At 44.2% G+C, this 13,778-nt stretch overlaps 1 protein-coding gene across 1 annotated transcript; it reads left to right on the top strand.

Annotated features, from left to right (window-relative positions):
* Nucleotides 1-8,239: 8,239 nt before the first annotated feature.
* On the top strand, nucleotides 8,240-9,480 carry LOC311131210 (myeloid-associated differentiation marker-like; the record flags this gene model as incomplete). Its single annotated transcript, XM_084164062.1, has 1 exon — nucleotides 8,240-9,480. One exon carries the CDS (start codon nucleotides 8,240-8,242, stop codon nucleotides 9,137-9,139), a length of 900 nt encoding a protein of 299 aa, XP_084020188.1. The 3' UTR covers nucleotides 9,140-9,480.
* Nucleotides 9,481-13,778: the final 4,298 nt, after the last annotated feature.

Below are 13,778 nucleotides of genomic sequence, written 5' to 3'. Positions count from 1 at the left end.
GTTTGAGAAACAGACACCTCACAGATCCTCAACTGGCAGCTTCATTAAATAGTACCCGCAAAACACCAGTCTCAACGTCAACAGTGAAGAGGCGACTCCGGGATGCTGACCTTCTAGGCAGAGTTGCAAAGAAAAAGCCATATCTCAGACTGGCCAATAAAAAGAAAAGATTAAGATGGGCAAAAGAACACAGACACTGGACAGAGGAAGATTGGAAAAAAGTGTTATGGACAGACGAATCGAAGTTTGAGGTGTTCGGATCACAAAGAAGAACATTTGTGAGACGCAGACCAAATGAAAAGGTGCTGGAGGAGTGCTTGATACCATCTGTCAAGCATGGTGGAGGCAATGTGATGGTCTGGGGGTGCTTTGGTGGTGGTAAAGTGGGAGATTTGTACAGGGTAAAAGGGATCTTGAAGAAGGAAGGCTATCACTCCATTTTGCAACGCCATGCCATACCCTGTGGACGGCGCTTGATTGGAGCCAATTTCCTCCTACAACAGGACAATGACCCAAAGCATAGCTCCAAACTATGCAAGAACTATTTAGGGAAGAAGCAGTCAGCTGGTATTCTGTCTATAATGGAGTGGCCAGCACAGTCACCGGATCTCAACCCTATTGAGCTGTTGTGGGAGCAGCTTGACCGTATGGTACGTAAGAAGTGCCCATCAAGCCAATCCAACTTGTGGGAGGTGCTTCAGGAAGCATGGTGTGAAATCTCTTCAGATTGTCACGATCGTCTATGTCGTCTAAGTAAGACCAAGGCGCAGCGTGTCCAAGAAACATGACTTTAATATAGTAAAGCACGTAATACAAAACAAAAGACGACTCACATGAAGTCCACGGTACACTGACCGAAACGGAACAAAAACCCACAACCCCAAGGTGAAAACACACAGTATAAATATGGCTCCCAATCAGAGATAACGAGCCGACAGCTGACACTCGTTACCTCCGATTGGGAGTCATTGACCAAACATAGAAAACAACAACCTAGACACCCAACATAGAACATAAACACATAGACTGCACACACCCTGGCTCAACATAATGAGTCCCAGAACCAGGGTGTGACAGTACCCCCCCCTAAAGGCGCGGACTGCGACCGCGCCTCAAAACCCCCAAACAGGGGAGGGCTGGGCGGGCATACCTCCTCGGTGGCGGTTCTGGCTCCGGCCTAGACCACCACCCCACCATAGTCACTACCCGCTTACGTAGCCTCCTCCAAATGACCACCCTCCACCTTAACCCCACTAGATTAAGGGCCAGCACCGGACTAAGGGGCAGCACCAGGCTAAGGGGCAGCACCGGCCTAAGGGACAGCACCGGACTAAGGGGCAGTACCGGACTAAGGGGCAGCACCAGGATAAGGGGCAGCACCGGGCTAAGGGACCGCACCGGACTCAATGGCGGATCCTGGCTGGCTGGCTCTGGCGGATCCTGGCTGGCTGGCTCTGGCGGATCCTGGCTGGACGGCTCATGGCTGGCTGAAGGATCTGGCTGCTCATGGCTGGCTGACAGATCTGGCTGCTCATGGCTGGCCGACGGATCTGGCTGCTCATGGCTGGCCGACGGATCTGGCTGCTCATGGCTGGCCGACGGATCTGGCTGCTCATGGCTGGCCGACGGATCTGGCTGCTCATGGCTGGCTGACGGATCTGGCTGCTCATGGCTGGCTGACGGATCTGGCTGCTCATGGCTGGCCGACGGATCTGGCTGCTCATGGCTGGCCGACGGATCTGGCTGCTCATGGCTGGCTGAAGGCTCTGGCTGATCCTGTCTGGCAGAAGGCTCTGGCTGATCCTGTCTGGCGGAAGGCTCTGGCTGATCCTGTCTGGCGAAAGGCTCTGGCTGATCCTGTCTGGCGGAAGGCTCTGGCTGATCCTGTCTGGCGGAAGGCTCTGGCTGATCCTGTCTGGCGGAAGGCTCTAGCGGCTCCTGTCTGGCGGAAGGCTCTGGCTGATCCTGTCTGGCGGAAGGCTCTGGCTGATCCTGTCTGGCGGAAGGCTCTAGCGGCTCCGGTCTGGCGGACGGCTCTGAAGGCTCATGGCAGACGGGCGGCTTATGCAGCGCTTGGCAGACGGACAGTTCAGACGGCGTTGGGCAGACAGGCAGTTCAGGCGCCGTTGGGCAGACGGGCAGTTCACGCGCCGTTGGGCAGACGGGCAGTTCAGGCGCCGTTGGGCAGACGGGCAGTTCAGGCGCCGTTGGGCAGACGGCAGACTCTGGCCGGCCGAGACGCACTATAGGCCTGGTGCGTGGTGCCGGAACTGGTGGTCCCGGGCTGAGGACACGCATCTCAGGGCTAGTGCGGGGAGTAGCAACAGGGCATGCTGGACCCTGGGGACGCACATAAGGCCTAGTGCGTGGTGCCGGAACTGGTGGTCCCGGGCTGAGGACACGCATCTCAGGGCTAGTGCGGGGAGCAGCAACAGGACGCACAGGACTCTGGGGACACACAGGAGGCTTGGTGCGTGGTGTAGGCACTGGTGGTACTGGACTGGAGCGGGGAGGTGGCGCCGGAAATACCGGACCGTGCAGGCGTACTGGCTCCCTTGAGCACTGAGCCTGCCCAACCTTACCTGGTTGTATACTCCCCGTCGCCCGACCAGTACGGGAAGGAGGAATAACCCGCACCGGGCTATGTAGGCGAACCGGGGACACCATGCGTAAGGCTGGTGCCATGTAAGCCGGCCCGAGGAGACGCACTGGTGGCCTGATGCGTTGGGCCGGCTTCATGACATCCGGCTCAATGCTCAATCTAGCCCGGCCGATACGTGGAGCTGGAATGTACCGAACCGGGCTATGCCTGCGTACAGGAGACACCATGCGCTCTACTGCGTAACACGGTGTCTGCCCGTACTCTCGCTCTCCACGGTCAGTCCAGGGAGTAGGCGCAGGTCTCCTACCTGACTTCGCCACACTCCCTTTTAGCCCCCCCCAATACATTTTTGGGTAGTACCCACGGGCTTCCAGCCTCGACTCCGTGCTGCCTCCTCATACCACCTCCTCTCGGCTTTAGCTGCCTCCAGCTCTTCACGAGGGCGGCGATATTCTCCCGGTTGTGCCCAAGGACCCTTTCCAGCCCGTATCTCCTCCCATGTCCATGAATCCTTTGGAGGCGTCCATAAATCCTGTGTAGGTAGGTCCTGTTGCCGCTTGACACGCTGCTTGGTCCTTTTACGGTGGGTTTTTCTGTCACGATCGTCTATGTCGTCTAAGTAAGACCAAGGCGCAGCATGTCCAAGAAACATGACTTTAATATAGTAAAGCACGTAATACAAAACAAAAGACGACTCACATGAAGTCCACGGTACACTGACCGAAACGGAACAAAAACCCACAACCCCAAGGTGAAAACACACAGTATAAATATGGCTCCCAATCAGAGATAACGAGCCGACAGCTGACACTCGTTACCTCCGATTGGGAGTCATTGACCAAACATAGAAAACAACAACCTAGACACCCAACATAGAACATAAACACATAGACTGCACACACCCTGGCTCAACATAATGAGTCCCAGAACCAGGGTGTGACACAGATTACCTCAACAAAGTGACAACTAGAATGCCAAAGGTCTGCAAGGCTGTAATTGCTGCAAATTGAGGATTCTTTGACGAAAGCAACGTTTGAAGGACACAATTATTATTTCAATTAAAAATCATTATTTCTAACCTTGTCAATGACTACATTTCCTATGCATTTTGCTATATGTCCTATTCAAACTCATTTAATGTATGTTTTCATGGAAAACAAGGACATTTCTAAGTGACCCCAAACTTTTGAACGGTAGTGTGCATACTCAATAATTAGGCCCCTGAGTTTTTCCTGGTCAGATCACATGGTCAGGAAAAACTCCTGGCCCTAACAATAGTAGAGAGTTAATTATATAGATGTCAGTGTATATGACTCCTTATAATGCATAGCGGTCAAGGACACATACCACTGAAAACTGCAGTGCAGAAACTTGCACAGCATGATGAACAATTCTACATGACTCATGTGAAATCCACAGAAAGGATATGATCTACTCAGTCCTCTAGTTGTGTCTTACATTCGGTTGCAGAAAGCCAGTGTTAATCTTTACACTTCGTAAACCCAGTTTCTCACTGGTGTCTAGCGTCTATAGTCATTGTTTGTTTATTGGTTACCAATTCCAATCAGATTTGTTATCAGAATTTTAAAACAATTATGTGATGTGATGTTATTAATGTGATGTGTATGAAATATTGATTCAAATAGACTGAATAACAATATCAAGTTGTACACAGAAACTATGGTTGTCTATAATGAGTACATTTGTATAAGCAGTGTGAGAGTTCACCTCATAGTGATACATTGGGGGTCCCTTCCAGGCCTGCGTTAGTACGGGGTCTTGCTCCTCTAGAGAGTCAGTGTAATTCATATATCTACCACAGAGTCGCACTGTTACCCAAATTACCTCCTTATACACAGATAGCAGGTAAGATAGACCACTTTTAGCATTGTAGATATTCAAGACCAGTCATACAACAGATGCCTTGAATGGCAGCTTTGTAAAAAATCAATCCAAACAGCCACTCAATTAATAGAAGGGTGATTTGACTAAAGTTTCTTAAAACCCAAACTGAGAATGATTCGTCCTGAGATATTCGACTCCATCCTACATAGAATGAGGGATGTTCCATCACAACGCAGTCAGTTCAATAAATGAATTATCATATCAATTATAAATAGAACTCACTGAAATCAATGGACAATTTCTACTTTGAAATTAAATTCCAGTACATCTAATTAGAATGTAATAAATTCATCCCCAACCTTGAAGTGCTAAAGCCTCATACAATACTTCCATACAGCGAGCTACCTTGCATTGGCATTGGTAGGTGTTTCTGTTGTTTATCTGCTATTGTGTGTCTTTGTGGAGAGTGTCTTCTCTTGTCAGTAGGCCGTTTTTGAACTTGAGCAGTGTGACACATGGGAATTGATGTATCCCGCGTCTAAATATAACAAAGAAAGCAGGTTCACAACTGAAGTGACTGTGTGGGATCATCACAAGACTCTTTGTGTTCATGTACAAAGACACACACACACGCCTAAACAAACGGACACACACACACACACACACATCATAAACAGAATACACCAAAGGTGGAACCAAGTCACTATTATTCGAGTCACAAGCAAGTCTCAAGTCACAAGGTCCGAGTCTCGAGTCGAGTCGAGTCCCAAGTAGAACGGGTCGAGTCTCGAGTCAAGTCCAAGTTGTGCATTCTAAGAGAAAATCTAGTTGAGTCGAGTCACAAGTTTTTCCAAGTCAAGTCTCAAGTAAAGTAAAATAAAATCTATACATGCAATGACTTGTTCAACTACAAATCGAGACCTTGGGACTATAAGAAATTATTAAAGGAACTATTTGAAATTTTTGTCAAAAATGATTTAGTCACATATAATAGATCTTTAGATGGTTCTTCATATGTCTGTGAAGTTATATTTTTGAGAAAGTACATTTGTGAGAAAAAAAATGAAAAGCTTGAAGTAAGATGTATCTGCATAAAGCCATTTGAACTTGGCACTATAAGGTTCTATCTGCAATCCAATCACAAGCCTGAACAAATACAGATGGCCCAATCAGAACCTCTGTCTCCCGAGTGGCGCAGTGGTCTAAGGCACTGCATCGCAGTGCTAGCTGTGCCACTAGAGATACTGGTTCAAATCCAGGCTCTGTCGTAGCCGACCGGGAGACCCATGGGGCGGCGCACAATTGGTCCAGGGTTGGGGAGGGAATGGCCGGCAGGGATGTAGCTCAGTTGGTAGAGCATGGCATTTGCAACGCCAGGGTTGTGGGTTCGATTCCCACGGGGGGCCAGTATGAAAAATAAAAAAATAATGTATGCACTAACTGTAAGTCGCTCTGGATAAGAGCGTCTGCTAAATGACTAAAATGTAATCTCCCTCTAAGTATGGTTTTGGCTAGTCTAGACAGCAGTAATGGCACCCAAGCAAAAAAATAACAATACTGTCAGAAATCTTAAAGTTAATGATGTCACATTGTTGTTCAGTGATGACAGTAATTCGTCTGATGATCATAATACATTTCTTAATGTAATTGATTATGTGTTCTGACTCTATTTTGGTAAAATAGTGTTATTCTATCATTTCTGTATTCAAATAGCTAGTCTTCTTAAAAACTGAACATGTCTAATACACACGCATACATCATTAACAGCATACACGGACGCATACACACACACAGACAAATAAACAAATGTACACACACACATAAAATTACATACACACTCAGACCCACTTACTCACAAACACCCAATAAACACATGCATATGCTGAAAAACAGATGATATATACTTTGTACACACACACACACACACACATGCTGTATACTCATTTATCTGCACACCTCAAGCACACATACAAGTGTTGTCAAATGAAAGAGGAGCTGAGATATTCTTCTCTACCTCAGGTACCACTTTCCCGAGGACTGTGTAGAATCAAATGTTCCACATATAGCTCCTCTGAAAAGCACTTCAATCAAATGATCTACGACACCCTCCAATTGTCAATGGGCCTTGGCTTGCATTAGGCTTACCCAGCTGTAAATCCAGACCTGATATATAATAGATAGAATCAGACACCATGTAAACAAGATTCAGTTCACACTGACCATATTTATGCCTCCATAAACAGGATCAAAGGGAGTGTGTGTGTGTGTGTGTATGTGTGTGTGTGTTTGCATGCATGTGTGCATATGTGTGTATTAGTACTACATTATTTACAGTAACCAAAAACGAATTGTTCGCCATAATTCTAGAAACGGGAACAACATGACATGAGAACTGTGTCAGGGAGAAAGATAGTGACGGTTACGACAATGTTATTGCGGTCACCTGCAGCACCTACACTATGAGACTGAGAGTGCACTGCTGCAACCATAACAGGAAGTGGAGCCAGTGAAGTGAAGAGGTGGGCGGAGATAGTGGAGTAGGTTTGCGGAGAAGAGTGGGGGTATACAACTTGGTCTCAGAGCATTTCTTATTATTCTCTATGTAAATCCGAGACACTCCATTTAGTATGATATGTTACGTTTCGTATGGTATGTATTTATTTGTGGATGTCCTTCACCCATTTCGTATGATATGTTACGAATTTCAATTCATATTATAAGTTGGCAATTTTGCAAAAACGTACAATATGTTACCTATTCGCTAAACGTATGATATGTTACGAATTCTAGCTAGGTGGCTAGTTGGCTAACGTTAGCTAGCTGGCGAACGTTAGCTTGGCTAGGGGTTAGGGTTAGGGTTAGGGATTAGGGTTAAGTTTAGGAGTTAGGTTAAAGGGTTAGAGGAAGGGTTAGCTAAAAGGGTTAAGGTTAGGGTTAGGCTTAGGGGAAGAGTTAGCTAACACGATAAGTAGTTGCAAAGTAGCTAAAAAGTAGTAAGTAGTTGAAAAGTTGCTAATTAGCTAAAATGCTAAAGTTGTCCATGATGAGATTTGAACTCGAAACCTTTGAATTGCTAGACGTTCGCATTATACGCCCACCCATCCTCCTCAACCAACCACCCTACTTTCGTTTTTTGCCTTATGTAACCATACCAAAAGTAATATATCATACTAATTTGAGTGTCCCGGCTTTATGTTTACTATGTTACGTCTAGTCTATGAGACCAGGCTGGGGTATAGGAAGCAAGGGATAGAAGAGGTCTAGTTTTAATCGGGTTTGCATTGTGAAAGGTATAGGTGGTACAGGACAGAGTGAAGATGACCACTGGCTCATGCGCTGGACTGTCTGTTTATGTGATTTTTGGGGCCTTTCATTTTGGGCCTACCATGTTCTAGTTCCGGAGGGTTCTTTCCTGGATTTGGAGTTAGCAGAAATGAGAAATGTACAAGGGTTGTCATCTGACTGAAAGAGCTCTACAAGACGGTGTTCTTCTATTTTTTTTCTCAGTTGTTGGGAAATATTTTTGTGAGTTGACTCTATCTTGGTGCAGTACATTGTCCTGGTTAAGGTTGTTGACATCCTTGCAGAAGGTGGAAGGACATTTCTGTTTTAACCTAAATAGACGTTACAACTTGAATTTGAGCTTGTCCAAACTGAGGTTTGGAGATGTATTAGAGGAAGCAAGACACCTCTTTGTTGCACAACAGCAAAGCCTGTTACAACATTATATAAACCTCTGCCTACAGCCTTTTTGGACTTTCTCATTTTGGACTTTGTTTGGGAACCACCACCATGCCTGTAATTGTACTGGAGGCCAGTGATCTGACCAGCCCTCTATCGCTGGTGCGTATGTGGGCTCTTCTGTCCGGTTGCCTTACCTTCAGCCTGGTAGCCTCACTGGTTCCCTCTGAGCTGACCTCTGAAACCCACCTGCCCTCCTTCAGGATCCTCTGCATGTTCACCTGGTGCCTCTTCTTTATCCTCACCCTCCTAATCCAAGTGATCAACATCATCCAGTTCTACAGCCTGTTCCCCATCTCCTGGAAGAACCTGACCATGACTGTGGCGGCTCTCGCCGCCCTCATGACCCTCAGCGCCTCAGTCACCTTCCCCTGGGCGGTCATGGGTCATGAAGGTGTCTGGCCCCGTCCTATCGCCGCCTCCTTAGTGTCGTGTCTCACCTTCCTGGCCTATGCAACCGAGGCCTTCCTCATCCACACCCAGACCCAGGACCAGAAGGGCTACATGGCCAGCATGCCCGGCCTGCTCAAGGTGCTCCAGCTCTGGGGAGGATGTGAGATGATCGTTCTGATAGTGGAGCAGGTCCGTGGAGCTTTGGTAGCTGTAGGTTGGCAGCTATGGGTGTCTGGGGCGGTGTATGCCCTCTGTCTCCTAATGTCCCTGGGTACAGTGATGGTGTTTCTAGGGGACTGTGCTGGGCGATGCCCCCTGCCCTTTGACCGCCTGCTGGCCGGCTTCAGTCTGACAGGGGTGCTTCTCTATGTGGTCGCCACCATACTGTGTTTTAACAGAGTCCTGCAGCTACGGAACAGCGGCCAAGACCTCACAGATGGGAAAACTGGGCCCACCCTGGTCATCATGGAAACGGTGATGGCCAGCATTACTCTGCTAGCCTACACAGTGGACCTGGCCTTCTCTTTCAAACTGCTGCGGGATAGGAGCCATGTCTGAAGAAGACACGCCTGGATAGTTGACCTTCAGAACACATAACATGCACATTATGGATATTACCAAGGTCATAGTTTACTATAGGAAAAGGGGACACAGTTATGCTTTTGCCGAAGTCCATGAAATGTTAAGTTCTGTTGATGTCAATTTTATATTGATTCTAATCAGGGCCTTGAAAAATTAAAAACTAATGTCATAGATATTTTCATGTACAGTATCATGTGCACAGTGTTGGGGAGTAGTTCCAGTACATGTAATTTAACTACATTTTGCAGTAGCTTGGTGGTAGTTTAACTAAATTCAAATCTTTGTAGTGTTTTTAGTAGTAAATTACTTGTTTGCCATGTAGTGGTGTAGTTATTACTGCAACTGGGTGGCACCACCAATTCAGTACCTTTTTGAGATTGTTTAACTTGGTGAAAAAAACCCTGTTTGATTTCAACTAATTTTAACATTCTGTCATAAAGAGCACATGTAAAAAAAACTACTAAAAAAACTAGTTTTCCTATCTCAAGAATAATATTATAGTAAATGCCTATTAAGTGCCAAATAAAGTTACAGGGTTGACTGTAACAGGGTTAGCGATTTCATCTTAAATCAGCCATAAATCAAATCAAATCCATCTTTATGTCACATGCGCCGAATACAACAAGTGTAGACCTTACTGTGAAATGCTAACTTACAAGCCCTTAACCAACAATGCAGTTTTAAGAAAATAGAGTTAAGAAAATATTTACTAAATAAACTAAAGTAAAAAATGATTTGTGACAGGGGGAATAGAAGCTTGTTGTGTGCAACATGTAGGGGCAATTGAACGCAAGCGTCACCCCAAAAAATGAAAGTGTTAAAACATTTCTAGCCTATCTATGGGTAACCGAGTTGATGTGTTAGGCTCGACCCAATCAGTTTTCCACCACAAAACACCAGAAAATGGCCAAAAAGAGTAGAACCAGCCCACCTGCTTTTACAGAGGGTTGGATAGGTTACTTTCTAAATGTAATCCGTTACAGTTACTAGTTACCTGTCCAAAATTGTAATCAGTAATTTAACTTTTGGATTACCTTAACTCAGTAACATAATCTGATTACTTTCAGTTACTTTTGGATTACTTTCCCCTTAATTAAGAGGCATTAGAAGAAGACAAAAATTATCCATCAAACGCATTTTGTGTGTCATCATTGTGGTCTCTGACTTGTGGTCGGACTCGCTCAGGTGGAACGAATTTATGCTGCATTCGTAACCAAGTGGGAAGTGCGAATTTATCACATACGACTTGGAAAAATCCACTTTAACGACCCTCCAACTGGTCATTACTAGTGGGAAACTCGTCTATCATCCTGAGCTCCCACTTCTTTCACCTGCTGACTTCTGACGTCACTTACTAATGAAATTACCTTGATAGCAGCATTTTCTGCAGTTAAATGCAACAAAACATTATTTATAAAATAGCAATCTATTAATATGGTTTTGAACGCTATGATTTGTTTACAAGCATGATAGCTGTACTTTTAGTGTATTCGTTTACGCAGCTTGTTGGCCATTAGCCAATCGGCGTTTCTCAACGAGTTCAAAGTACATGAATGCACCCAACTGATATTTACGACTTCACAACTGGTAAATTCCTACCTCCCACTTGGTTACGAAAGCAGCATTAAACTTGCACATTTTTTCAATGCTGAATTGAATGTCATTGAGAAAACAGAAAGGTGTCATAAAATATTGTTTTTCTGCAAACATTTAATTTTAAAGTAATACAACAGATAATAATCTAGTCTTTCAAAAGTATCTGTAATCTGATAACAATGTTTCTGCTGGTAGCGTAACCGATTACAGAAAAAAAAAAAAATCAGATTACATGTTACTACCCAACCCTGCTTTAACACTATTATTTGACTATTAGATGTTCAATGTTTCTTTAGTAAAAAAATATTTCAACAGGAATAGTTTAACCATATTAAAATGAGAGTTCAGTTCATGTATCAGGGTTGACCTTAAAATGAGGCACAGATTCCTTAAAACGAATCACTAATCACATGAAATAAATAATAATCTTCAGCAATGACTGTCAAAGCAACAAAATGACTAGGGCTTTACAATGATAGTGAATAATTTGATATATTTTTGGGTTAAGTGAGTTAAAATCTTATTGGAAGTCACAGAGGGTGCATGGAGGGACATTTCAAAATGCTGAATTTTGGCACTTTAGCAAATCTTTATTCAAATAAAAAATCTGAATGATTTAATTCTCCATGTGGTCTATATTAAAGGGCATTTCACTGAATAGAAGGGGGTTTTAAAATTCAATATTGGTGCACAATTTCTACTTCTCATTTCGTGGAACAACCTAACTACCTACTACATTTCCTACATTAAAATAATGATTTAGCAAAAAAAGCAAAAAATAATAACTCAATATTAGGATGGTGTTCCTAATGTTTTGTATACTCAGTGTATACAGTGGGGGAAAAAAGTATTTAGTCAGCCACCAATTGTGCAAGTTCTCCCACTTAAAAAGATGAGAGAGGCCTGTAATTTTCAACATACCGGTAGGTACACGTCAACTATGACAGACAAAATTAGAAAATAAATCCAGAAAATCACATTGTAGGATTTTTAATGAATTTATTTGCAAATTATGGTGGAAAATAAGTATTTGGTCACCTACAAACAAGCAAGATTTCTGGCTCTCACAGACCTGTAACTTCTTCTTTAAGAGGCTCCTCTGTCCTCCACTCTTTACCTGTATTAATGGCACCTGTTTGAACTTGTTATCAGTATAAAAGACACCTGTCCACAACCTCAAACAGTCACACTCCAAACTCCACTATGGCCAAGACCAAAGAGCTGTCAAAGGACACCAGAAACAAAATTGTAGACCTGCACCAGGCTGGGAAGACTGAATCTGCAATAGGTAAGCAGCTTGGTTTGAAGAAATCAACTGTGGGAGCAATTATTAGGAAATGGAAGACATACAAGACCACTGATAATCTCCCTCGATCTGGGGCTCCACGCAAGATCTCACCCCGTGGGGTCAAAATGATCACAAGAACGTTGAGCAAAAATCCCAGAACCACACGGGGGGACCTAGTGAATGACCTGCAGAGAGCTGGGACCAAAGTAACAAAGCCTACCATCAGTAACACACTACGCCGCCAGGGACTCAAATCCTGCAGTGCCAGATGTGTCCCCCTGCTTAAGCCAGTACATGTCCAGGCCCGTCGGAAGTTTGCTAGAGTGCATTTGGATGATCCAGAAGAGGATTGGGAGAATGTCATATGGTCAGATGAAACCAAAATATAACTTTTTGGTAAAAACTCAACTCGTCGTGTTTGGTGGACAAAGAATGCTGAGTTGCATCCAAAGAACACCATACCTACTGTGAAGCATGGGGGTGGAAACATCATGCTTTGGGGCTGTTTTTCTGCAAAGGGACCAGGACGACTGATCCGTGTAAAGGAAAGAATGAATGGGGCCATGTATCGTGAGATTTTGAGTGAAAACCTCCTTCCATCAGCAAGGGCATTGAAGATGAAATGTGGCTGGGTCTTTCAGCATGACAATGATCCCAAACATACCGCCTGGGCAACGAAGGAGTGGCTTCGTAAGAAGCATTTCAAGGTCCTGGAGTGGCCTAGCCAGTCTCCAGATCTCAACCCCATAGAAAATCTTTGGAGGGAGTTGAAAGTCTGTGTTGCCCAGCGACAGCCCCAAAACATCACTGCTCTAGAGGAGATCTGCATGGAGGAATGGGCCAAAATACCAGCAACAGTGTGTGAAAACCATGTGAAGACTTACAGAAAACATTTGACCTGTGTCATTGCCAACAAAGGGTATATAACAAAGTACTGAGAAACTTTTGTTATTGACCAAATACTTATTTTCCACCATAATTTGCAAATAAATTCATAAAAAAATCCTACAATGTGATTTTCTGGAATGTTTTTTCTCATTTTGTCTGTCATAGTTGATGTGTACCTATGATGAAAATTACAGGCCTCTCTCATCTTTTTAAGTGGGAGAACTTGCACAATTGGTGGCTGACTAAATACTTTTTTCCCCCACTGTATGTGTATACTCAGTGTAGCTTTACTCTAGCTCTTGCATTGTGAAGTAATTGGTAACTTGGTAAACTATTTTTATATTCTTAGATTTGTAAAATGAAGTTGAAATAATCACATCATTTTCATCTACTGAAACTGGCATAATACAAATAGATTTGGCTGATCCTGAGACATACACATATACATAAGAAGACAGTTGAAGAGTAAAGTAATATCTCATTAATAGTGAGTGGGGCTTGATGGACTTGAGAGGCAGTGAGGACTTATTAAGGGAATAAATGAAAACAATAGACTAAAGTTACATTTATTCTGTGTCACAACTCATTACCATCACACCACTGGTGGAGTCGGTAGGCAGACAAACGTCATCCACTGCAGATTTGAGATACTGTGCCAACTGCCATGTTTCTATCTGGGCAGAATTCTCTTTCATCTTGTCTGCATGCAAGGGGCTTAATGATTTAATTTAGAATACTTTGAGTTTGTAGCTTACCTTGCTTGTGGTTCTGTCTTTGAGAGATGAAAGATACAGAGTTAAGAAGGAAGTGATTGAATTGATTAAAGACATCTTGAACAAGTAA

Source organism: Coregonus lavaretus (genome assembly GCF_964263955.1).
Source record: "Coregonus lavaretus genome assembly, chromosome: 6".
Classification (NCBI taxonomy): Eukaryota; Metazoa; Chordata; class Actinopteri; order Salmoniformes; family Salmonidae; genus Coregonus; species Coregonus lavaretus.
This window is presented reverse-complemented; position numbering and strand designations above follow the sequence as displayed.